The following is a 26,825-nucleotide window of genomic DNA, read 5'->3' on the forward strand; positions in this document are numbered from 1 at the left end:
GTCAGAACCTTGTTATAACCTTCCCACAATACAAAAATCATTTGAGGTCTGAATTACTGTAACGTATGTTTAGTGCGATGTTAAATTATCCTGCATAGAAGAAAATGTCTTATATTGTGTCACTTAGTTTGGGCGGCCGGATTGAACACCGAAACTTTCTCAATTTTTAAACGGATAAAAGGCGGTTCTATTCATCAAAAATTTCTTTTTAAAGTTGTTACTTATTAAAGTAACATATGTTTATTGCGATGCTAAACTATCCTGCATAGAAGAAAATTTCTTATCTTTGTGTCACATAATTTGGGATTGAACAACAGAAACTTTCTCAGTTTTTAAACGGATATAAGGCGGTTCTATTTCTCAAAAATGTCTTCTTAAAGATGTTAATCTATTTTATAAAGATTTGTGTTCCTATTTATACATTTTACTTCAAACAAAACGTCATGACACTGTTTAAACTCAAATATTAGTCTGTTTTGAAAGAATTTTTGTTGGCAGTTTTGCATGTACCGAATTCAACATATATGCCCAAAACTCAGTTTTCGACTTTCATTGAGGTATACTAGATAGTTGTTAACAAAAACATATTTTTTCATATTTGGCTATACATTTTGTATAGTTTTGACGGTCGTTGTTCTTATTATTTGAAAAATATACAGCTTTTTAAAATGAGACCACCCCCCTTTTTTTAAAGTCGCATACGTTTACTCGGGAAACTCATTTAATGATGGGTTTCCACTTTTTTGATGAAAAATTGATGAAGGAAAAAAATAGATGCAAGTTTACAATCATTCTTCTGCAAAAAGGGTATTTAAATTGGAATTAAATATTCAATTTTGTTTTTCCTTAAAAACGGTTAGTGACCTTTGATCTTGATTTCTGAAAAAACTGCACCATATTTTCGTTTGACGACCAAATTAATTCTAAAGTATATATATTTTCGAATCGAATGATATATGATATAGCCGTGTATTATTTCTGACGATTAAAATTTGAAAATTCCGACTTTGGTCACCGGCTTACGACTCCAAGCAGATAACGACACTGTAGATTTTCTTTTAAAATAAAAATAGTTGCCGGTCATGTACATGAATAGATCGGTTACAAAGCAAGGTTTTAAGTTTAAGTAGACTGGAAAGCCTCATTCAAGGGTAGAAAATGGAGGGAGCAAAAGGAGGGGTTCCACAGGGAATATTTTTATTTTACGAACTCTGTATTTGAAAGGTTTATGTTTTTTTTAATTGAATTAAAAAAAAAACATTAGACACATTGCGAATGGTCTTTCTTCCTTTCTCCGGTTATCTTGTGAAGTAGCATGTTAAAAATCCGGTTCAGCCAGTAGGTCTAGTACAAAGCAGCATTAATATTCATAACACACTAGCATGCTCTGGTTTTAAATATGCATCTAATTACCGCGCGGTAAATTAAACAGCCATCTATCATCATCAGCGTGAGACAAACAACCGATGTAGTAACATTATGTGATCTTATGTGCTTGATATTCATTATTCGTTGTTTTTTCATTTTTTCTTCTGAAATTTGAACATGTTGAATAAATAGGAGAGGTGTTTATAACTTCTGAAATGTTTGAAAGAGTATATTATTAGTTTTTTAATTATGTTTAAAATCATTATAGTATTGTTATTTTAGAGGAGATATGAATTTGCTGAACGTCTAGTGGCAAATACTTTATGCATATATATAACGGAGAGCAATTGATAGAATGTATTTCAAACAAGAAGCTGCACTTTTTGCCGAAAAAAATAGAAACATAAACATAATCCATAGTTATTTTATTCATAGTAAGCAGTCATCTTTGTTGATCGGTTGTAGTACAATCTCATCCAATGGTAAACGAGACCACACAAAAGGGACCAAATAAACCGGTATCTGCTACTTATATATACAATCGGCTTTTTGCATGTGGCTGTAATTCAGTGGGAGTCGTTTGTAGCTATATATCATTGTTATACGTTCATAGTTTTGTACATAAATTAGGCCTTGAGATTTCTCTTTTGAATTGTTTTACCGTGATTTGTCATATCTATGCCTTTTATAGCTTATTCTTCGATATGGGTTTTGCTCGTTGTTGAAGGCCGTACGGTGACCTATATTAGTTAACTACTACATCATTTGGTCTCCGATAAGAGGTTGTCTCGTAGGCAATCATACTACATCTTCTTGTCTTTATATTTACTATTATGCACCCCATCCCACGTGAATATCGGATACCCAAGATATATCATACTGTCGGAATGCTTTGCTTGATCTTTATTATTGTTTTATTGGAAAAAAATGTTCTGGCAGGGTATTGTCAATAAATGTCACGAAAAAGTCGTTATTTCAGTTTTAAAAAATCATTGAAAAGCTTCTCTGACTGAATTAAACCACTGTGACGGACTGTGCATTATACCTTTACACTTATACAATTGAATATTTAAAATTGTCACACTGTATCTTCTTATGCCGTATGAACTACAATCGATCACAGTTCTGTTATATATCTACACCATCCGTAATAATTATCTTAAATGTTAACTTGGCATGCCATACATGATGAAATGCGGACGTGAAAGAAAGCACTCTTCACCTACGCGTCAATGAAGATTTTATATGTTTTTGAAGGAAATCATTATGATGTGGATATGTAAAAACAAAGACTTCAAATTATCATTGCTATCACTGACACTGTTGCCGTCGTCGGACATCAAATTCCATGAAAATCATGACCATGAATGACGCATTTTTATTGAGGACCGAAGACAATCACTGACATTGTTTCCGAGTTAGAACAGTCACATGCTGCATGATAAAACTATTTCATCAATGATTGAAACTTTTTTTTATAGAAACAAAATTTGAAGTTACTCATTGAATGTGGTTTTTTTTTCGACCAACTGCACGACCTCATCATTTCAGATACCAAGATTTATGAACAAACAAATGACAAACTCTAGCCCTAGTCATTATTTAAAGTGAAATGCAAATGGTGATTATTACAACATGTACCCTAAACCATTTTCATGGTAAACAAATGCATATTACTTTCTGCATTCACTGAAATTATTTTTCCATTCAAGCACATTTAATTTTGAACTGGAAAGTAATCTAAAATATGAATATGTTTCCATAAAAAATATGATGTTATAAGATATTTATTCAATAATTATTGGCACCCCAAAACTGGTTAAACGAAGAATGTTATAACTTAAAGCAGAAAGGGAAGTTATATGGGCCCTGATTTACAATGCATTGTGGGAAACACTTGCTAACTACCCAAACTTAATCATATTTATGATTAAAAATTATTACAGTGATTAGTAAATACAATGATTAAAATAAGTTGAACAACGCAATTTAATCATTGTATTTACTAATCATGCGATTAACTTTTAACGACTCGTTAAAATTAATCATATGATTAGTTAAATCACAAGTTGAACAACAGACCCCTGATTTTCATTGGTTAATACAAGTGGGTGTGGTTCATAAGTGTTTCTCGTTTCTTATATAGATTAGACCGTTGGTTTTCCTGTTTGAATGGTTTTACACTAGTCATTTTTTAGGCCCTTTATAGCTTGCTGTTCGGTGTGAGCCAAGGCTCCGTGTTGAAGGCCGTACTTTGACTTATAATGGTTTACTTTTACAAATTGTGACTTGGATGGAGAGTTGTCTCATTGGCACTCATACCACATCTTCTTAATATATCTCTTTACCATGTTTACTTTATATCAATGTTCAACGGGAGACAATTTTGTGGATGTCTACCTATCATGCCGACCAATCAAAAATTGATAATTAAAAAGACAACGAATTAAATTGGCAATCATGACACAGTCATCTTCTTTTAATAAATCGGCAGTTTTAACCTCATCTTAATTGTAATTAAGATGGCGTCTTGTCCTAAAATGTGCATGAAATATTGATACTTTAATATAATTTCATGCATTGTTTATTGCTTTATCGCACCTTCGAGTCCTGCATATATACAGCATTTTAAGTCAATCCTCTGATTTACACACTCTGAGAAGAATATTGAACTTTTATCAAATCGTTCCAGCTTACAGAATGACATATTTTGGGAAATTTCGCCAATGAAAAAGTCTGTATTCGAAAGTGCCAGCAAATCGTAATCAAATATAACAGAGAACACAGACTTCATATAAAGAACCGCACTCTCAAACGAAATTTGAACACATCTAATTCCAACATGGACATGAGAACGCGGACCTCCTAGAAAGCAACCCAAGATGTGTGACAAGGTTTACGATAAGCTGAGATTTTCCATAACAGTTTTTTTTTCATTGGTGGAATTTCCAACGATTTGGTTGGTCAAGCAATTGCACAGTTTCAATCCATTTTCAGAAAATAAAATTTTAACGAAACTGTACCTTTGAAACTTTAGGTAAAACCCCAAAACCATAGACCTTACCAATACGACCGAGTTTCCAAAAAATAACGGTGAGAAATTCTCCGTCAACTATTGCGAAAATGGCGGAAAATGAAATGTGATTTTCTTTATAGAAAAACTAAAAATTAAATTACTTGCTCAATTTAAAAACCTTAAACCGTCGATAACTTTGAACCATGTTCCCTATACCTCAGGAATCGAAATAGGTCGATGCAAACAAAATATCACAGAGAACATAAATTTTGTCAAGTTTTAGAAGATGATGAAGAATACTTTTTCCTCCCTTATCGAATGAATATCATTGTTGGGGAAGAAAACTCTGTAGCTTGCTACTCTTCTACGATACAGGCCTAAGTTTCACAAGAAATCTTACTACTAAAATTGATCGTTTATTTTTTGTAAGTATACTGAATAGTTCGTGACTTATGATCAGTTTAAGTCGTAACATTATTTGTGAAACGAGTGTCAGGACGCTAACATATACATTTCCTTGCTTCCGTTTTTGCAGCGCGTATGACATTTCGTAAATTATATATTGTTATTCTTCTGTATACATTTAGAATGAAAATGAAAACAATCTTCTTATAAATACTGGTTATGGTAAGTGGGGATTTAATTTCCCTTCAAACAAAACTGGAAATAAGATTGTCACACACATGAATAAAAGTGATGTTCTGAACCAGGTTTTACGGAACTAGATCTTCAGAATGGAAATAATACTTCTAAATTTTGGAGCGTCAGAAAAAAAATTCTGTAGTAACGATCATCAATAAATAAATCTAAACTTGAAAAAAAAAAGTCAATGATGTGTGACTACTCGAATACATGAGGAGTTATATTACTAAAAGAAACCTTAAAAGAATACTAGTAAGCAAATCAACCTTTCTATCTTGGACAGCATTGCTGGGAGACATGGGACCTTATACGTGTTATAGTTTCTGATTTATAATTTCTTAATTCATCAATGGAAAATTTAAGAAAGGTATGTTATAGATTATGTCAATACAGACGAACTAGTGGTGAAAGATACCCTCCAACCTGAATGATAGTTATCTCCATTCTAATGCAACTTAAAGAAAACATTGCTAAATCATGCCTGCTTGTACAAATCCCAATTAGGAGTTACCATACAAACTCATCAGGCGTATAATTTTGTACAATCTAATTCCAGACAAGCGACCAGCTATGCACTGTCGTCTTTGCAAGATGTGATATATGTAGTTATGAACGTTTTATTTAATGCAGATATAAAATGTTGAATAATCAAAACGAAATAATGATCTCCAAGTAATCTCAAGTTGAAGCAGACAACACTATGTCTGGAGAAAAATGATAAAAAAACAGTTCATTAAACACTATACAAACCACCGAGAAACACTTACCCCATCAACAACCAGAAATAAATTATATGACCGACCGGAAGTTCCATATCCATCAGTGATACCCACACCTGTTAAAATCCAGAAGAGCCATAAACCATTATACTGTTACGGATCGGTTAATTTTGTTTTTCGGACCATAGATCGTCCTGGTGCCAGTTTATCTGAGGTGTTCTAAATCAGTCCTAAGACATATCTTAAGACATGATTTAGGATGGACTAGGACTATCCTAAGATATGTCTGAGCATGTACATCGAAACTCTTTTGGGATTTCATTGCCTAGGATGTCCTAACCCCTATTCTAAGTGTTGGAGAATAAGTAAATTAAAGGAAAATAAATAAATGAAATCTATACATATGTATTAATATAAAAATTCAATTAAATATTATAATAATATTTAAATAATGATGAAATAATAACAATCATTAAAATGACTATTTAAAAATATAAAATGATTGTACATTTGTACATTTTAGACAACAACACACACAAAAAAAAATAACAGGTACGTTTTCATAAAGTTGACAAATTTAAGTGTAATTATTTACAACGGTCAAAATTATGAACTATTTTTGAGTGAGTTGAATTCAAAATCTCACAGTTTCATACATAACAGAGTGTAAATGCAAATCTCGTGCATCTTGCATAAAAATACTGAGTGGTTAACCTATTTCAGTACTGTCAAAAATTATACGAGTGAATATAAACAAAAGAAGGAATCTGAACTTTACAGATGCCAAACAACAGGCTCTCTTGAAAGCATAAATCTTTATTTTTCAATAAAATTTCTAATGTTACAACCATTAGAGCTAAAACAGAGATTGATATATGAGAATTAAAAGTATTCATAAAATTAGAGAAACCAGAAGCAAGTATACGTAACATAATCATAACAAATTAAGTATCATAAAATATATTCTAAAGTTCGAACCATCTTAAGGAACATAGATTGGTGTGCTAAACATAGGACAATTCCTAGGACAAGTCCTAATTCTAAGACTGCTTCGATAAACAGACCCCTGAATACGTATGAAATATTTGCCACGGTACGTTAAGAAGAGAACAATCAATTAACCAATCTAACCCTAAGACATGAATTGATTTATAACAACCAGTGCATTTTAATTGATAATGTTTTTAAACGATGTTTTCATGACACCAGACTCAAGCTGGCATCCACTTTTAGCAGCCAATCAAGCTAGCAGCCATTTTTTTCAAGCAGCCAATTTTCATGATATGTCTGAACACCAAAAAACTGTATAAGACTCAAACGTTCCCAAAATCTCAAAATTTTAGTTAAAAAATTTGACGGCGGAATTCGACATTTTAACGGATTCTCAAAAGATGACAGTCTCTTTTAACTTCCAATGATGATAGCAGCCACTTTTTTTTGGAGGATCCTGTTTGTTTAATAACAGCTTGGTTAGCTGCTAAAAGTGGCTGCCAGCTTGAGTCTGGTTTTCATGATAAAAGATAGATAAGACAGTTACCAAAAGCAAACAAAAAACTAAACAGAAACAAAAACAGTATAATAAGTTGAATTAAGAAACAAAAAAACAAAATACAAATCAGAAAACTTCAACAAAATAAATGTTCTTGTTAAAGAATCCTTTCTAACAAACTTGGGAGATCTCATATGCTACAAAAGGATAATCAATCCCTGCTTCAATATTTAAAATCCAGTCGAATTCGGTGTAATAGTAAACGAAGAAGGAAAGACTGGATCGTTGTTCTGACAAACGGAATATAATTCATCTTTATCATCTGTGACACATTTCAAGGTCATCCAAATCAAATTGACTGGCGCAAAACTTCGGTAGAGATGGAAAGACACTCTGTTCATTTAGCTACAATCGTATAATTTGTTATAAATTAGGTCGACCCTCTGGGTCTGCCTCTTACACTAAAATGGCTGTTCTTTTTATCCTTTACGGTTTTAATAGGCACTTAATGCATGCACGACCTGTTTACATTTGCTCTCAATCCCTCTCTTTATTTGAAATATTGCATCAAACAATTTCCTGAAATGTCGTAGCGTGGTAGAACCGTTTAGATTTCCCAGTCTTAAGTATCATTCATTCCTTTGTTGGAAGTTATTAATTTTACAGCCTTGATTTTGTTTTTAATCCTCGTTTTTATCACTTTTCTACATCAAAAGACGTTTGACAAGTGACCTGTCTTTGCTATCATCTATAATTGGAATATTATGTTAAAAACGTTTAATCCATATCTTTTTGAAGTGAATACAGGCATGTGGATCTATATTTTCACACCAGTTTAGTAAGTGTTGTGTGTTTTTATTTCTTATTTCATTATTGAGCATGCACATAATTTTAATTAGTGAAATTCTACAAGGGAGTCTTAACGAAAATTTTCCACAAAACTCATGTAGAAGTGGCCTTGTTGTCAACACTATTAATGTTGATGGCAATTATTCTTATAGTCTGTGTTTATTTCAACCGATTTTACACACGGGCAATTTAGTTCGACTTATTGCAATATATAAATATAGTATTGACGGCTTTTGTTGAAGATTGTATGTAGAAATCTTATTTAATTCATTCCAAATTCTAAAGTTTGCATAACTTTCCAAGTCACAAGCCGTATTGCATGTATTGATCGTCTTGAAAGGGCGTTCAATAAAACAGGCATTGAACCAATTAATCCAATTACCAATATCTGAATAACTAGATACATATAAAGCACTATAGTTTGATTAACTTGCTCTTTCTGTATAGGCCCTGTAAAAATAAAATCGCATAGTCGAAGGTCAGTCAATTTGATCGACAATCTATAAAAGAACCAATTATTGATTGATTGATTGGTGTTTAACGCCACTTTCAACACTATTGTGCTATTTCGTGGTGGTAACTTTTTATTGGTGGACTACCTACCCTTAGGAAAACTGACAATCCTAGTCAATTTAGAATAAATTTGAGTGTTACATGTGAGATTCGAACTCACAACCTCATTGTAGACAGGCTAGCGGTACAATATATATTCTACAATCTATTATGGAAAACATAGAGTATAGTCCTTTTACTATAAGGCTATCTCATTTATACAACTACTATTCAGCACATTATATCATTGTTTACTTGAATTTTACACAGAATACAAAAAAGAAAAGATTAGTTACACGAACAGTCAAAAACAGACTACTTAAACAACTCGGCCACCGAGGCCCCAACACCTAATGTGAATAATACCACCAATTCATAGCCCCATTACTTCCTATGTTAAATTCTGCTATTTCAAGCATACATTTGTATGTTGTCTTAAGTTCAAATAAAGTGTCAGTCATTTCATGTCAAAACTATACCTAATCCTTGTGCTGAAAAATATCACATACGTTTTATTGCATATTAGAGCGTACTGTTTCCCGAAAGTTTGATAGTACAAAAAAGGGTACTTCTGATCTGACCTCCTAGCTATCTTGTCTTGGGGAGGGATAAATCTTACTTTGTAAAGAATCCCTCTGATTCAAACAAAAGATTCTCTGAAACTGACATTATCAAGATGCTTGATTTATTGATTGACAACATAATTATTACGTTTGGAGGACGTGTTTTTCAACAGACTGTCGGCATTCCAATGGGAACCAATTTTGCCCCTCTTCTTGCGACTTGTTTCTTTATTATTATGAGGCTGACTTCATACAGGAACGTCTTAGGAAGATGGATAAGAAGTTAGCAATATCCTTTAACATTACCTTCCGCTATAAAGGTGATGTTCTCTCACTAAATAATTCAAAATTTGGTGACTATGTTGAACGCATCTATCCCATCGAACTAGAGATAAAGGATACAACAGATACAGTTAAATCTGCCTCATATCTTGACTTACATCTAGAAATTGACAATGAGGGTCGGTTGAAAACAAAACTTTACGACAAAAGAGATAATTTCAGCTTCCCAAGTGTGAACTTTCCATTTTTATGTAGCCAAATTCCAGCAGCGCCTGCATATGGAGTATATTTCTCCCGATTGATACGATATTCCCGGGCTTGTATTTTCTATCCTGATTTCCTTGATAGAGGGTTGCTGCTCACAAGGAAGCTTTTAAACCAAGAGTTCCAAATGGTGAAGTTGAAATCATCCCATCGTAAATTTTACGGACGCCATCACGAGTTGGTTGACCATTATGGAATATCCGTTTCACAGATGATATCGGATATGTTCCTTATGTCGTAATTAAAAACCACTTCCTTTTTCACCACGAATGTGACCTACCGGATTTGACTATTTTAACCGGATTTGTAATAACATGAGCAACACGACAAGCCACATCTATGAGTTTGACTGTCCCTCTGGTATCTTTCGCCCCTCTTTCAGAATAATTTCAAAATCATATGTTATTAAAAGTCTAGTTGACCTGTTTTTTAATCTTTAACCCTGAATAACAATTAAGTACCACCGAAAACAAGTGTTGCCTCAATTTCAAATGTTTCGCCTTCTTTGAACTTTGGCAAAGCTACGATTAAAGTACCAAGACGCTGGCAAGTCGGATCTGTAACATATTTTGGACTTGGGTCAGTATATCACACATTCCAGAGTCCTCTGATTCGAATTGAATGTTTGGAATATCATTTAGGAGGTATGACCGTCTTCAACTTTATCGTTTACAGATGTAAATTTGAAGAAAACATCTTTTCAACGATCGGTTCCGCCCATTCGGATCTTCTTTGTTTCCAGATAAATATCTGGATCCCATTCCGGCCAGCTTTGAATCCAATATGTTTTTTTTTCAAATTTCGCTTAGTTATTTTCTTCTTCTGGTGACCAAATAACACAGCTCCTTTTAAAAAGGCCAGTCCAGATTCATCCGGAATGATATGTTTCCTGTCTCCACCAAACTTGTTTCAGACAGCCTTTGAACAAGCTCGCATACAGAAAAACCGCCAACCATGATAACATTCTTGAGATCCGATAGTTCTGAGGTGCTGTTTTAATTTATCTATTGTAAATTTTAAAAGGTTCTGAAAATATCGGCCTTGATGTGTAATATGTGTCCATTAGTTGATACTAAGTCTTTTTACTTTGTTTTCTTAGTGTGTGAGCTAATGCCACCTCTACATTTTGTTTATATCAAAGTCATTAAACTCACATTCATTTGCATACAAATTTCCTTGTCGTCGTCTGCCTTTGGTTTAATCGATCGCTTCTTAATTTCAAATTCATGCAAGAGTTGGAAATAATCTTCTAAATCTTCTTCCTTCAACTCATAAATCAATATAAATTACATCCTCGCCAAAAAAAAAACAACAATCATAAAGTCAAGGAATGCTTCGTTAACAGACGTGCCTCCCCAGGGATCGCCGCAAGGAGGTATCACCTCCTTCAAAGTTTCGTTTTGTTGACGTTGATGTACAACCTGAAAAATGGAGATGACGCATCAGTTTTCTATGGATAACTAATCAACAGAGTCAAAATGAAGCGGACTTAAGTTTTTATTTTTTATAAATTAGAAATAAATACTGTAAGGTACTTTTATTCGTTGGTTGCAATTTTTGTGGTTTTAACAAAAGTTATTAGTTCTAGGACGTTAGTTTTCTGAAGAAAAAAATCGAATAAAGAATTTGACGCCATCAGCAACAAAAATCTTGAAAATAATCATATGCTGTTTATAATGATTTGTGGGTCATTGCAAAATGTTGTGTTCATTTTCACTAAATTGTTTTTCTTTCATTTCTGACAACATTCATCAACATTCTTTATTTTTGAATAAAACAATTGCTTTCGGTAATAAGCTGAATCATCTATGCTTACAAATTGATGCACACATGTTATCAGAATGATGACACTATTTAACCCGAGATCGAATGCTCAAAAGATTAACGATCATCAAGGATGTTATTTAGGCCATACACCATCACTTAAAGAAAACGGCTACATAGAATAAATACTACAAATATTCTTTGAATTGAATTGTAGAATAAGTTCTTGTGAAATAAACAAAACAAAATGTTTTTTTTTATTAGAATCAAAAGTCTTATAGTTTAGGTTTTTAAAAGATAAAATGAGTAAAATCTTGTCTGAAGTTGTATGATTCATATAGTTTGCTGATATTCGATTTATTTTCTAGATTATATATCTGTATCCATGCAGTCAAATCTACTTTGGGATCTTTCCATATCTTGATTTGGACATCAGTTGTTATATTTCGTTCGACACTTAAATTCATGGGTAACCCATGAATAAAAGTACTTTCACAGTAATTTCATTATTTTCATACATGTATGAAATATTCAGAGGAGACATTTAGGTGAGATGCGGTAGTGACATGATTATTTAATATATTGACACTCTGTTGAGCCCACAGCCTTGAATGAAGAATAGTTTATAATTTCATTTTCAGAACTTTCTCATAGTGTTTACTTCATACCACTACCATGTAGTCAGCTACTTTATCGGCGAATTGGAACACAAAACGAGTTGCGAATTTTAAAATTTGTTCTTACTGCTTAGGCGTATTACCCACCCTTTTATAAATTTCTAAATGCGAATATCCGCAATACCCGTCATTTATTCAAAAAAGAATTAGGGGCCTTATTGTACTAAATAGGACGAAACAGCAACTTAATCTATCTAACATCATTCGTTGCAATTTATTATCATTTTTGATCGAGGACGATACTTTGTTGTTTCTTTTTAGATAGTTCACAACCTCTTGTCCCTGAACAATGAAATTACATGACCAAAGGAGTCATATCTAAACTTCAATCTTTCACAGTCTCATGTTCATGATGTTGAAGGAACATTATTTTCCATACTATATAATTCAAAATTAACTTATGCTAGGTTTCCTCTACGTACAAGAAATAATAGGTGGTTCTATGTTAAGCAACAATGTAACGTCCCATACTGAAAATATTCTTTACCAATGACATTTTCCAAAACAAAATACCTAACTGAACACCAAGTGGCCACTATATAAAGTGCATTTAGAGATAATGCAAATGTATATTACAAATCAGCTTTCTGGTTGTACATTTCCTCCAATGCTGTCCGTACTTTGTTACACGCTCAATATAAAATATACAACGTATCGAAGAGAAACTCATGTAATCAAACCATGACAATGAAAAGAAGTATCCGGAGAACAGACGATTACTACACGTGTAATGATAATTACAAACGACAAACGAAGTGTAGAGGTTTATCAATCTAATTGTCCAAAGCAATGAGATATATTTGTATTGAAGTAAAAAACAACATACCCCCAAGATCAATAACAATGAATTTCATCCCTGGTGTTATTAGCGGAAGGAACTTGTTCTCTCTTCTATCAAAATCCAGTCTCGGTTCGTGACAGTATATAGATGAGGCTTCTGGTTCGAGTGCTAAGATCAACTGATCATTATCTATTCCGGCCTGAAATGAATATTAAAAGTTTTATAAAAGCATATAATTTCAGCATTATATTTAAAAGTACAATTCTACCGTGACTTCGCCTTCCTTGCAGAAGGACCCTTACAACGAGGTGCACATTAATGAAACAAATCTTCCATAAGCGTAGTCAAACTTCTGAACCTCCACAATAAAAGATACATATTTTTTTTAAGTATAAAAATAAGAAGATGTGGTATTTATGCCCATGAGACAACTCTTCGCAAGAGACCAAATGACACAATACAATAAGAGAAATAGGACATTAATATAATGGAATCTTTTGACAGCTCTCTTACAAGTGAAAAACCCTACATGAAAATATATAAAGGCATAAAATTGTTTGAGGTTTTGATTTGCCATTTTATAAAAGACTTTCAGTTTTGAATTTCCCTTGGAGCTCGGTATTTTTGTTTTTTTTACTTTTTAGTAGGATAATAGAATACATTAATGAAATTGGTTTTAAGGAACGCACCACTGATTTCATCACTTACTCTAGGTGTACATTCTTAATGTGAAAGACACTAAGTGGCACAAACCTCATTATGCAATCTCATCTTAAACCGTCGGAAATAGTAAAAATCCTCTATTTTTTCATCAGGGATGATATTTTGTGTGTATTTGTTATTAGCTTCATATCCGAAAGCTACAAATCCTTTTGTTTGTTCAGCAGCACAGACGTGGGTGTCTTGCTTGTAGTCAAATCGCCATCTTTTCATTTGCATATGTAAAAAGACATTTGTTCGACTCTGGCAGAAAAGGCGAAGCCAGAATAAGTTGTCCCAATGTCTAATGACGCTACAAAAGGATGTGGCACTTCCATCAACCTGCCGTAGAAACTTGATGATTTAACGTTTGTTAAGCCATTCAAAGTAAATACGACTTGCATTTTATCAAAGACTTTGTATTATAAAACGGATATCCAAATTACAAAAAGTCCAAAAGAAACTAGTAACCATAAATGTACTCGTTATAGCATGTCAGCATTTCGTTTGAATTTTAAACAAGACGCCATCTAATTAATCATTGAAATTACCTCCGATATAAATATAAATACACAGACGAGCAAAATCAATCGTATAAGGATTGTTTTTCTAGGATTGATTTTCTAGGCTTGTTTCATTTCATGTCATAGATTAAAAAAAAATCATCGTTTTACCTGTATAAATATAATTGTTTGTGGGTCAAATAAGTCAGCGAAATGGTCCTCCCGGTGTCTCCATTGTCTTACTTTCAATATTGACATTCTTTTCTATTTAATAACTGAACATGATTTGCACATGTGCAACCCTTCTCTAGTTTAATTGAAGGTGGCATGAAAACGGCTTCAAATTTGATTGAATTATTGACTTGCAAGCCAATCATGTATTAACTATGTTTTTGAGCTAATTCTTACAAAATCGAACCAAACGGACTGCTGATAGCAAAATATTATTTCAAAATAATGGTTTTTAAATGTTTGAAACAAAAAACAAAACAATAATCATATTTTAATTGTTAGTCTTAATCGTAGCTAATGCCCCTTTAATTAATGTCCTACCATAGTGTTGATGATTGCTTTCTGTCACATTAATCACTGTGCATGTTTAACTTATGATTGATAATAATATGTTATATATTTGATTGGTCAGAAGCGCTTTAATGCACTTTGCTTCACCAGGTTCGCTAAAATTTTAGAAAATGTTTGTATTGTTGCCTATGAAAGAATAAATACTACGGTTTTCCCTTTAATACATTTTAAAATTGAGAATGGAAATAGGGAATGTGTCAAAGAGACATCAACCCGACTAAAGAGCAGATAACAGACGAAGGCCACCAATAGGTCTTCAACACAGCTGCAAAATCCCGCACCCGGAGGCGGGCTTCAATTGTCCCTTAACAATATGTACTAGTTCAGTAAAACTGGACGTCATACTAAACTAAAAAAACATATAAATGAACTAAAATAAAAAATCATACAAGACAAACAAAGGTCAGAGGCTCCTGACTTGGGACAGGCACAAAAATGCGACGGGGTTAAACATTGTAAGTGAGATTTCAACCCTCCCCCTATACCTCTACCCAGGTATATATGTATATATAATTAAAGATCAAGGGCGGATTCATGAGAGGGCCGCATCCGTTGTGTCTCGTCACTGCTGACATATGCATAGCCTCTCATTGTTGTCAATATGATAAAAAATATATGCGACTGTAATTCAAGTAAGACGTTCAGTTCGCTATAAAACCAGGTGAAATCCAACATTTTTTACATAAGAGAATGCCTGTATTTTACTTTTACGAATACTGATATATGTTAAGGGGTCTGGCCATAGATGAATGCATTAAGAATCATGATAAATTAAAAGAGGCTTTAGAGTGAGCATTAATAAGACTGATCATTGGAAAAAAGGTTTGATGTTTGCATTAGTAAGACTGATAAACTGACTCCAGCAATTCTTTAAAGACATAGGTCTAAGAACAGTTACAATATGTAATGTTCTTTCACCATTTCTACTGACCTCTTAAAGATCAAAATGATAAATACTTTTATAACTTTTATAAATATCTGTAAATATTCCTATTTTATCTATAGTTATGAAATGTATGTGGCAGCTGTGTATGATACACTGCACATTATCATTTGAACAAATAATTTGTATAGCGAATTTTGTCAATACAGAATATATAGATAATGAAACATAAAATAACTGGTATAGTTATACATAAATACGTAATTAGTTTTGTTTTAATTTATAACAAAAAATGTATATGTGTGTTACATTGTATAGCTCTATAAATATATTTACAATATACCACAGCACTAAACTATTTATGTAGATATGTAAAACACATCGCTTTCTCCATTTACCTGTGTAAAGAATGTAACAGAATCTGATCTTTTTGGTCTTTTTATAGATAATGATCAGCATTTTGTAGTAGCTGCGAAAAATTCAATACCAAATCATACAATATTTCTTCGTGGTATTAACGATTTCCTTAAGTTGATAAATCTCTGTAATATTAAAATCAAGTCAAGAAAACCGAACAATCTTTATGTCTGTACATATATGATATGCATGAGAAAGTATTTGAAAACAACCTTTCAGTGTATATGCAACTCTATTTTCACTGTCTTACTTTCTGAAAAGTGTTTTAAAAGTAAACAAATCGGTATAGAAATATTTCTATTACTTTTAACACAATTATACATATATATATTCCAATGAAAGATTAAAAGTAAAGAAATGTTTTTATTACTTTCAAACAAATTATATTTATATATATATTCCAATGTAAGGTATTTTTTTTATGTATATATACTAGCAACTCACAAAGAATTTCACCTTTTTTGTATATGTTTTTAATTTTGTCTCTAATCTCTATAGTTGTAAATAGCTGTATGTTTTTTTTTTTTCGCTTTTCAATTCATCATCGGAAACTTTAGCCTGTGCCGGGTCGGAAGTGTGGCAGTTGTTATTCATTCGTTTGATATGTTTGGGCTTTTGATTTTGCCGTTTGACTACGGACTTTCCGTTTTGAGTATTCCTCGGAGTTTGATATTTTTTTTGTTTTACTTTTTAAAATAGAAACAGCCATATCGCGTAATCTATTACACATACGTTCTTTAAATTGTCAGGGAATGAGAAAATTTGAAAAAAAGAATCAGTATAAAAGAATGGATGAGACAACAGAAATAGAATATTATATGTTTAGAAGAGACTTTTTTTTGGAGAATTCTTTAGATAAAAATTCACGGGAGAATTATATCATTTTGGAAGTACACAATCAAGGGGTGTTTCGATATATATTTTATTAACAAAATAAGTAAACATGAAATATTGCATACTTAGATCAAGACGGAAGAATTGTTTAAAACAACATAAATATGGATAAAAATATAATATTTAGGTTTGTAAACTTTTACGCACAAAACACATGTAAAGATAAAAAAATATTCTTTAAAAATCGTTTTAGGTGTCATTGAAAAATATAATCTTGGTATAATTATTATAGAGGGTGATATGAATGAAACCCGTAATATAAAGGATAGTAACAGTAATATAAAAGATAGACAAAAAATAAAAAATAATTCAAATGGGCAGAAAACTTTGATAAAAAAAATGAAAATTATAGACATTTGGTAAGTAATATATCCAAATAAAACACAATATATCTGGAGAAAAAAAAACAATGAAGAAGCTAGAATTAATTATTTTTTTTGTTAGTCAAGACGTGAGACCTAGGGTAAATCACACTGATATAAGACCCTCTACAATTTAGAATATTTTAGAGATTTCTATTCAAAATAACATGTCAGGTGGAGAGAGGAAAGGGATAGTTCAAATTTAACAAAAGTATTCTTAAAGACGATTCATACAAAATGAAAATGAATGCTTTAATAGATATATATAGAAAATTAAGAAACCGAAAAATCTTAGCATTCATGTGTTATGATTAAAACATTGACATTTTTATCTATTATATCTGTTTGTTTTGTTCACGCATCGTTGTCAATATAATGACTGTCATACAAGTTAGAGGTTTAGCCAGCTATAAAACCAGCATTTTCTACAAGTAAATGCCTGTACCAAGTCAGGAACATGACAGTTGCTGTCCTTTCGTTTGATGTGTTTCAGCTTTTGATTTTGCCATTTGATTAGAGACTTTTCCTTTTGAATTTTCCTCGGAGTTCAGTATTTTTGTGATTTTATTTTTTATTTATCAAATTTGGGATGATTCGAACTAGCGTTTAGTAACTGCGAGTAGTTAGGTCAGTACTAAGAAGTTTTTTGTCTTCTTGTTAGTTGTCTTGGAATTCGTGACGACGTGATGAGTCAAGTTGATTTTTGCAGTTTGTTTTTGAAGGTGAACTGTGACACCCCTGTCCAAGAATTAGGCGAGGATTGAGCGCCCACAAATATGTTTAAATCGTTACATACACTATGTGCCTGTTCAATAGTCACATGCCAGTGATTCAACTATTGTAACTGGTGATGTTCTAATATTCGTGATATTGTACCATTTTAAAACTCCGACAAGGAAGCGACTGGAGATATCAGATATGTTTATTGCAGAAAAAAGCAGTACATACTTCCAATTACACTCGCCAACTATTGTTAAGGTCAAAGTTTACAAAGTTGACAGAAATAATGTTCAAAACAACAGGTTACTTGATACGTACTCAAATATTTATTATCTGATTTGATAGCCAAGTATGTGTAAAAAACCAAAATATCGCAGTGTTATATGATCAAGAGGACATTGGAAGATTAGTCAATTCCATAAACGCGGTCAACTTTGCCTCCGGGAGTTGATATTGTTGCTACGTCAATCTTTAAAGACCCAAATGTTGCAAAAAACTTGTCCTACCTCCATGACAAATATGTTGTTGTCCTCGCAGATAAAGCCCCAAACATCGTTTTTGTGTGTAAATCTCATTACATAAACTGCTTCATAAATGAATTCACTTGGAAACTCAGCATATACCCCCACGACACCTACCAAATAGGAAATCCTGGATATTCATAGGTCTGTTCTTTGTTCCTTTGGAATTTCAACCAAAGATGAAGAACTGGATCTTCCATCACTGTATTGGATACCTAAACTACATAAGTGACTTTACAAATAACGGTATATTGCTCCACGAAACGTCTTTCTAAATTATTAACATCAGTTTTGTCAGCAATCAAAGCCGGCTTCAAAGTTATTGTGAAACTGCCTATTCTAGAGGTGGCGTGAATCAGATGTGGATACTAAAAAAATCCAAAGATCTTTTAAAGTACATACAATCTAAGACTCTTTCATCTTGCAATAGTATTAAAACATTTGACTTTTCTACACTTTACACAATTATTCCCCATTCCAAACTAAAAGATAAATTAAAAGAGTTGGTATTGCTTTGTTTCATAAAAAAGAATGACCAACGTAGATACAAGTATCTTGTCTTAGGGAGGAATAAATCTTACTTTGTAAAAAATCACCCTGATTCAAACAAAAAATTCTCTGAAACTGACATTATCAAGATGCTTGATTTATTGATTGACAACATATTTGTTACGTTTGCAGGACGTGTTTTTCAACAAACTATTGGCATTCCCATGAGTACCAAGTGTGTCCTTCTTCTTGCCGACTTGTTTCTTCATTCTTATGAGGCTGACCTCATAAAGGAATTTCTTAGGAAGAAAGAAAAGAAGTTAGCAATATCCTTTAACTTCACTTTCCGCTATATAGATGATGTTTTCTTACTAAATAATTCAAACTTTGGTGACTATGTTGAACGCATCTATCCCATCGAACTAGAGATAAAGGATACAACAGATACAGTTAAGTGTGCCTCATATCTTGACATCTATAAATTGACAATGAGGGTCGGTTAAAAACAAAACTTTACGACAAAAGAGATGATTTCAGCTTTCCAACTGTGAACTTTCCATTTCTATGTAGCAACAATCCAGCAGCGCCTGAATACGGAGTATATATCTCCCAATTGATACGATATTCCCGGGCTTGCATTTCCTATCATGATTTCCTTGATAGAGGGTTACTGCTCACACGGAAGCTATTAAACCAAGAGTTCCAAATGGTGAAGTTGTAATCATCCCTTTGTAAATTTTACGGACGCCATCACGAGTTGGTTGACCGTTATGGAATATCCGTTTCACAGATGATATCGGATAAGTTCCTTATGTCGTTACTACAATCCCGTTCCCTTTTCACGAATGTGACCTACCGAATTAGACCATTTACCGGATATGTAATAACATAATCAACACGACGGGTGCCACATGTGGAGCAGGATCTGCTTACCCTTCCGCAGCACCTGAGATCACCCCTAATTTTTGGTGGTGTTCGTGTTTTTTAGTCTTTAGTTTTCTATGTTGTGCTTTTTGTACTATTATTTGTCTGTTTGTCTATTTCTTTTTTTAGCCATGGCGTTGTCAGTTTGTTTTCGATCTGTGAGTTTGAATGAACCTCTGGTATCTTTCGCCCCTTTTTGTCCCATCTTAACAATTTCTAAATATCTGAAAAAAAATGGAAAGTAATGTTTAATCCTGGTATTTCCGGAACACTGACCTCTGCGCTGATGATATCCTTGTCAACATGTAATGATGTTGACCCTGTGCTAGAAAAAAATTAACACTCGAGAATCTTATGGCATTTAAAGCGCTTTTCGTGATTTATCTAAGCAAAATTGTGAAGTCACCGATGAATAATTGTTTCTCAAGGTGATGAATTATATGACAAAAATAGAAAGGAATAGCCAAATTAAAAGAAAGGAAAAGTTTTGACTACGGGAAATGTAACTATGATTTAACATTTTCAGGTTAGGTTTTGCATATTGTTCTTCATATATCAAATGTTACTTTCTTATGTTTGCCGTTGACGCAATCCTTAATATTTTCATGATATTGCAATCTTCCTTAGAAATATTTATATGTATATGCAGTGTGCAACTCATTTGTTCTTTTTAAACCATATAAATCAAGCAAATATAGGAATATTCCGTTCTCAAGTATACATAATGAATCGATGATTATACTTGGACTGATTTGCTTTGATTCATTAATAAATTATAATGTTAGCGTTGACGTTGTATGGGACATCACTGTTCTTACATACGCACTGTATACATGTTATATGTATCAAATGACATGTATATTGAAAGAGCAATATTTGCATTTATTTATGTTTAAGGACAATGGAAATAGCATGTATTAGGCTTAATATAAGTTATCATCTTGTCTTTTAGTGAAATTTCACTTACTAGTTATTAACAACATGTAGACATTTTAAAAAAAAGTCGGTTGACGGAAAAATATGTTTTACAAAATGTCTTCCCTAGTTTTATCTCAATTTATATTTTTCTTCAAAAATATATGATGCAAGTGCAAATGAACGACAACATTCCCTGCTTGCAAGTTGTCATTAGTTCGTTTTGATAAATGAAGATAAGTCATCCAAAACGGGCTCATATATTTTCATTTACATTTTATGATTGCATAATTGTCATTAAGTTTTGTTTTAATTATAAATCAGACTGTTTATTTTTTTCAAATACTTTCACATTATGGCATCCAAGTTCTTTTGAAGTTGATGTTCGTCGTTGAAGACTTTAAGGGAATATGTAATTGTTCAGTGATTTCCAACAGTAAAATAATTCTCTTCTGGTCTTATATACACTGGCACACTGTTCTTTTTGGTATATTTAACAATTTCCTTTCTTGAAATGTATTTCTTTTTTATTTTTCAAAAGGAGTTTCGTGAAGCTCTATTACTCCTTATGACAGCAATATTTAAGTTAATTGTTTCAATAGGTTTTATTCGAAGTTTTTATTTATTAATGTACATTTTTACATATTATTTTTTAAACCTCTCTCTTTCATTAATTTGCATGAGTAATTGAAATTACCCATATTATGATTCTCTACTATTTTCTCCTCTTTAATTATTGTTGCCTTGATTCCTTAATTTCTAATTTTACTTTCCGTTGTCGAAACTGATTGTAAAATGAATTGAGAATATAAATTATTATTATCAGCGAAGACTTATGATTCAGAAATATTTTTTACAGACTGGAATGATTACAATCAGTGATTCGTGAATCTTTATAATCATGTTTCGCTTGGTAAGTAATAGTACAACTAATTCCAATGACCACAGCAATGTTTTTTTAAATCTTGTCTTTATTTTGAAGTAAAGGGCAAATATTGAAAATTATGGTAGCGGTGATTTAAATTACAAACCCATATCGTTAAGTGTTTAAATTTTGTTTCACTATTTTAATTGAAGGTTATCTCAGCATGATTTTGCATTGAATTTTTTGTAGAGCTAATTTCTTTGAATCGCTTTTCTAGAGTGACTTCTATCAAAGAATTAACATCTATATATTTATATATATATATATACAGTAGCTATTCATCAAAGTCAAGAACTTTTTTAACTGCTGTTAAACTACATTTTTTTATCAGGGTATTTGTCAACATACTATCAACCACAAAACATTTTTGTTGTTGTCTTTGTAAATTTACTTTCAACTACATCAATTCTTTTGTTGGCGTCTTTGTTAAATTTATTAGCCATCTGAATAAATCAGGTTTAACTCATTTTTTTTTCGGAAAACGTCTGGGTCGTCAGAAAAAAGACAGGTATTGTTCACTCGTTCTGTTTGTTGGTAAAGTTGGGTTTTGTCAGTTTTTATTGACTTACCTCTTTTTCAATTAAGTTGGTGTTCTGTGTGTCTGTTTAAATGCTGATTTTGAAACTATACGTCTTCAGTTATGTGAGTCAAAAGTAACTAGATACATACATGTTGTTGGTAGTTATATTTTTGCATGTATTATTTTTATTGGAGAATTTTGAATTTTGAATTTCGAATTGGTGGCGGATTATTTTTCACTTATTTTTGCTTTGTTGCAAAGTTTATATAGTCGGCTAATTGAGGGGTTGATATATGTTTAAATGTCATGAACCTATTCAGTACATACAGATAAGGGCCATGAACAAAACTTGAAATAATGTTATGAAATCTTACAGGAGCGAGAACTGACGAGTACACGTCATTAATAATGGTTTAGATTAAAATCATACACGAACGTTTTTGCGTTCTTTATTTAGCGGATTAGAATTTCTAAATAATTATTTTGGTGGATGATGATCCGTTAAATGGGATGTAAGAAAACATTGAATCTTACTATAAATCTGTGAGACTTATTTATATATGTATATTCCATCTTCATGCCTAATATATCATGTACTGTGTTACAACTCTAGATTCTACTGACAAGGAAAGGTAACACTAGGCCACCGAAAGCTGAATTTGTAGTTTATTCTAGGTGGCCGAGTGGTCTAGAGCGCTAGACTTAGTGCAGGCAGTGTTGTCACGATATCCCAATAGCATGGGTTCGAATCCCGGCGAGGGAAGAACAAAAATTTGCTTCCGCAAAATTTGCAGATTTAACATTGTTGTGCTGATATTTAGAGTAATTAGAATGGCGATGGTACTCCGAACCGCGATGGTCACGCTGAAGTGCGATAGTCCACGCAAATGTGTGTTGGCTAACACGTTGAAGTGCGAAGGTGACATTGTGACGTTAACTTGTCTGCCTGTGACATTGAGTAAAAAGCAAAATGTATATGAGCTGTTTAAATGAAATAACATAATTAAGATTTGACAAATGTAGCTGCTAGCCACGCATTTTGAAGATTTTTAAAATCTGTTCAGGTCAAACCAACGATTTTAAATTTGATTTTTTCTAATCTAATTTTGAATTTGCTAATTCTCCGATTAGCACGCAGTAGTATGGAGTCAGACTATAGGGTGTTCAATGGCGAACTCAAAAATAGATTCAGCGTGTAGGTCTATATAATAATACTAAGCAGGGTCTATATAATTTATCAAATATTATGACAAAACTTAGATATTGCTCACAACAATTATTCATCCATTTATATATACCTGATGTCGGAAAAGTGTCCACGAAGTAAAAAACCGCCAAGTACAGTTATGCTTGACTAATAGCGAGACGTGTCGATTATTCCACGAAAAACTTAACTGAGGATGATTAATTGGAAAGTATACGTAGTGACCAGTCATGTTAGTTTCAGCCTAACATGTTGTAGACAAACAACACTGTAACCACAATGACATAAGACTAGAGCGACGGTGTTCTTACAAATCATGATTTATCTCGGGAATAAAACTACTTTATTTCAACTTGATATAGCAAAAACATTGCTTATACTAGCCATTATTTTTTTGTATTAAAATTAATATTTAGATCAATATAATTATTAATCGTGCAAAACGTTTGCGGCATAATGCCGAGATCCGGAGTCTGTTTCACTAAAAAAAATTAAGACTAAGATTGATCGTTAGTCATGCAGTATACATGTACTTACGATCAATCTTAGTCGTAAGTTTTTTTGTGAAACTGATCACTGGTTAGCCCATTTTGACCAAGTTCATCTTTCAGGCGCTTTGTTCCCAATGATTTGCTGCCTGACATGGTTAAACATATTTCTGTAACCTCCACATGTGATGTTCAATACTGATCGGGACTTGAAGCCAAACCATCGCACTTCAGCGAAAGGACCATCGTACTTTGGCGTGGACCATCGCACTTCAGCGTGACCATCGCACTTCCGCGTCCTCATCGCACCTCCGAGTCCTACATATATATATAAGTATATAGATCCGTCGATCATTATTTGAAGCAACCTTCCCGCGAACCTATCACGCTATTAAAATGAAATCTAAAATGTGGATTAAAATTGGCGTAATTATTTTTGCGATCTCAATTAATCCGCTAAAATAATCAGAAACTAACATCCCGAGAACATAACCCGAAATACGAATGATTCGACTTCTTAAATAAGAAAAATAAACAATTTAAAAGTTAAAAAACTTACAACACTTACTACTGGGCAATTCGACATGTGAACACAAAGCACAAAAAAGGTGATCGGGTTGGGTTTTCACATCAGTATTCTGTAATGTTCAGGATATTTTCTAAATCTTTTATATAATTTTCCCATTGTTCTCTATTCTTTATATTTTAGCATCCCATTTTGGTTTATTGTTTGATTTTTTGGCCTGATATTCTCTATTCCTTATTCGTTTGACCTATTATTTTCTATCCCTTGATTTGTTTTGCAAATTTTTCTGACCTCTTTCTCCATTTTACTCTATTCTGTAAACCCAAATTGAACTATCATACATTTCACTATTTTGAATTCTGGACAACATCTTAGTATTGATGATATTTCTTACGACTGTTAAACTAAACTGTGTCTTTCAGGTTGCTCTACGCTCACTATAAATGAACAAAAGTTTACCACATTTGAAAAACAAAACGACAAGAAGAAAAAAGAAAATTGTGGTAAGTATGTCGAAATGCGGGTAGTGACAAAGAATTGGTAAAATAACTAAATGGTGTTTTCTATTTTGAACAACTGAATATTTAGTTCCACCTGCTTGCATGCAAAAGGAGAAATACGTTGAAGTATGCCTCAATGAAACTTAAACATCTGTAATGCCATAATGACATGTCAATAATACGACATAGACTTGTGTGTCGTGGTTCTCTCTACGGGATTGCTAATTGCTTGATATGCAGACATTGATCTTTTAAATATTGTCTTTATAATTGCAAAAAAGTTATGAAGACTTATGATAGTACATCTCATCGATAGATACACTACGAACCTGAACAATTTGAGACTTTTTTTAGAAAGTCGCCGAATAAAGGCAACAGTAGTATACCGCTGTTCGAAATTCATAAATCGATTGAGAAAAAAACAAACAAATCCGAGTTACAAACTAAACAAACCCAACGAAGTCTTTAAACTGAAAAAAAAGAAATGATAACAACATTTTATAAATTGCATGCATCCGAAGCGCTTATTTAGATTGGCTTTCATCAGGAATGCTCAAAGGCGAATATTGTAATGCCAACGACTAACAGGAGCCGAAACAGTTGAAGATCTTTGTGATCAAAAAGAAGTCTAAGACAATAGCCAAATTCATATTGAATTACTAAATAGGACAATTTGTTCTTGTTGACATTTTCGTTCTGGAAAATATGAATAATTTATAAATAATTATTAGCTTTGTACCCAATTTTAGTAACAGTAAGTATTCTGTTTTTGTCTTTGTGTCTTTTGACTTTTTGTTAGTTGTACTTAAAAAAAAAATTTCATCGATCTGATGACACAAGTCCTTCCTAACTGATTGTTACAGTTTTTCCTAATATTATGTTGCTTTATTACTGCCAAAGATAAGTGAAGTGTTGAACGCTCACAGATATGTTTCACCCAGTCGCATTATTTATGTGCCTGTCTTAAATCAGGAGCCGATTATTCACGAGTTGATCTCTGTTTTTATATTTCCCTTTCATTTACGATTTTATTATAAATCAGGCCAATGCTTTTCTTGATTGAAGTAATTTACATTCTGTCATTTCGAGTTTATTCATAGCTTGCAAAACGGTATAAGTTTAGCATATTGTTAAATGCCGGTCGGTGACCATATGAAATGGAAAATTTATTGGCTTTGCATGCCATTGTAAAAAGCAGCTATTTGCTTTTCAGTACTTGTAACTAAACAATATTCAATGTTACAACTAATTACAAGCATTATTATACTTCACTATAGTAACTTAAAATTAATTACCTAAGCCCTTTTTCCAACTAAAAACTGCGCGTATGCAAAGCAAACTAATTGAGGAATGTGAACATAGCCAAAGTTACCCATTTCCTTCGGAAAACTGCGCGTAGCTGTAATAACTGTTGGGCAATGTGCGTTTATCAAAAATCTGTTAGATCTGGCACTTTTGCTCGTGGAATAAAAATGTTATACAATAAGAGACTATTTAAATTTAAAAAACAACATAAACATTCAACAACGGAGAAGAAGCATTACCTCATATCTAGTTCATAATAATTATGCATTTATACCTTCGTCAAAACTTTATCTCAAAATTATGTCCCCTTGGTATTATCTTCCGCCTTCATTTTACAATTGTGAAATTTTACTGAATATGAAAACAATCATCTCATGTATATAATGTGAATCAGATGAAAGTTAACATAGGTAAGAAGTACAATTTATTAAGCATCTTTGTATTTTTACAGATACATTCAAAAGCTACACATACAGGAATTA

At 32.5% G+C, this 26,825-nt stretch overlaps 1 protein-coding gene across 1 annotated transcript in view; it reads left to right on the forward strand.

Moving 5' to 3' along the window:
* The window catches only part of LOC127714057 (uncharacterized), a 129,680-nt gene extending 113,581 nt beyond the window's left edge, over positions 1–16,099 (forward strand). Inside the window, exon 16 of the mRNA XM_052220004.1 lies at positions 16,079–16,099. Within this exon, the coding sequence (XP_052075964.1) occupies positions 16,079–16,099 (21 nt within the window). The remainder of the gene's footprint in view (positions 1–16,078) is intronic.
* The last annotated feature ends 10,726 nt before the right edge of the window (positions 16,100–26,825 follow it).

The sequence above is a fragment of the Mytilus californianus genome, unplaced genomic scaffold, assembly GCF_021869535.1.
Source record: "Mytilus californianus isolate M0D057914Y unplaced genomic scaffold, xbMytCali1.0.p SCAF_9, whole genome shotgun sequence".
Taxonomy (NCBI): domain Eukaryota; kingdom Metazoa; phylum Mollusca; class Bivalvia; order Mytilida; family Mytilidae; genus Mytilus; species Mytilus californianus.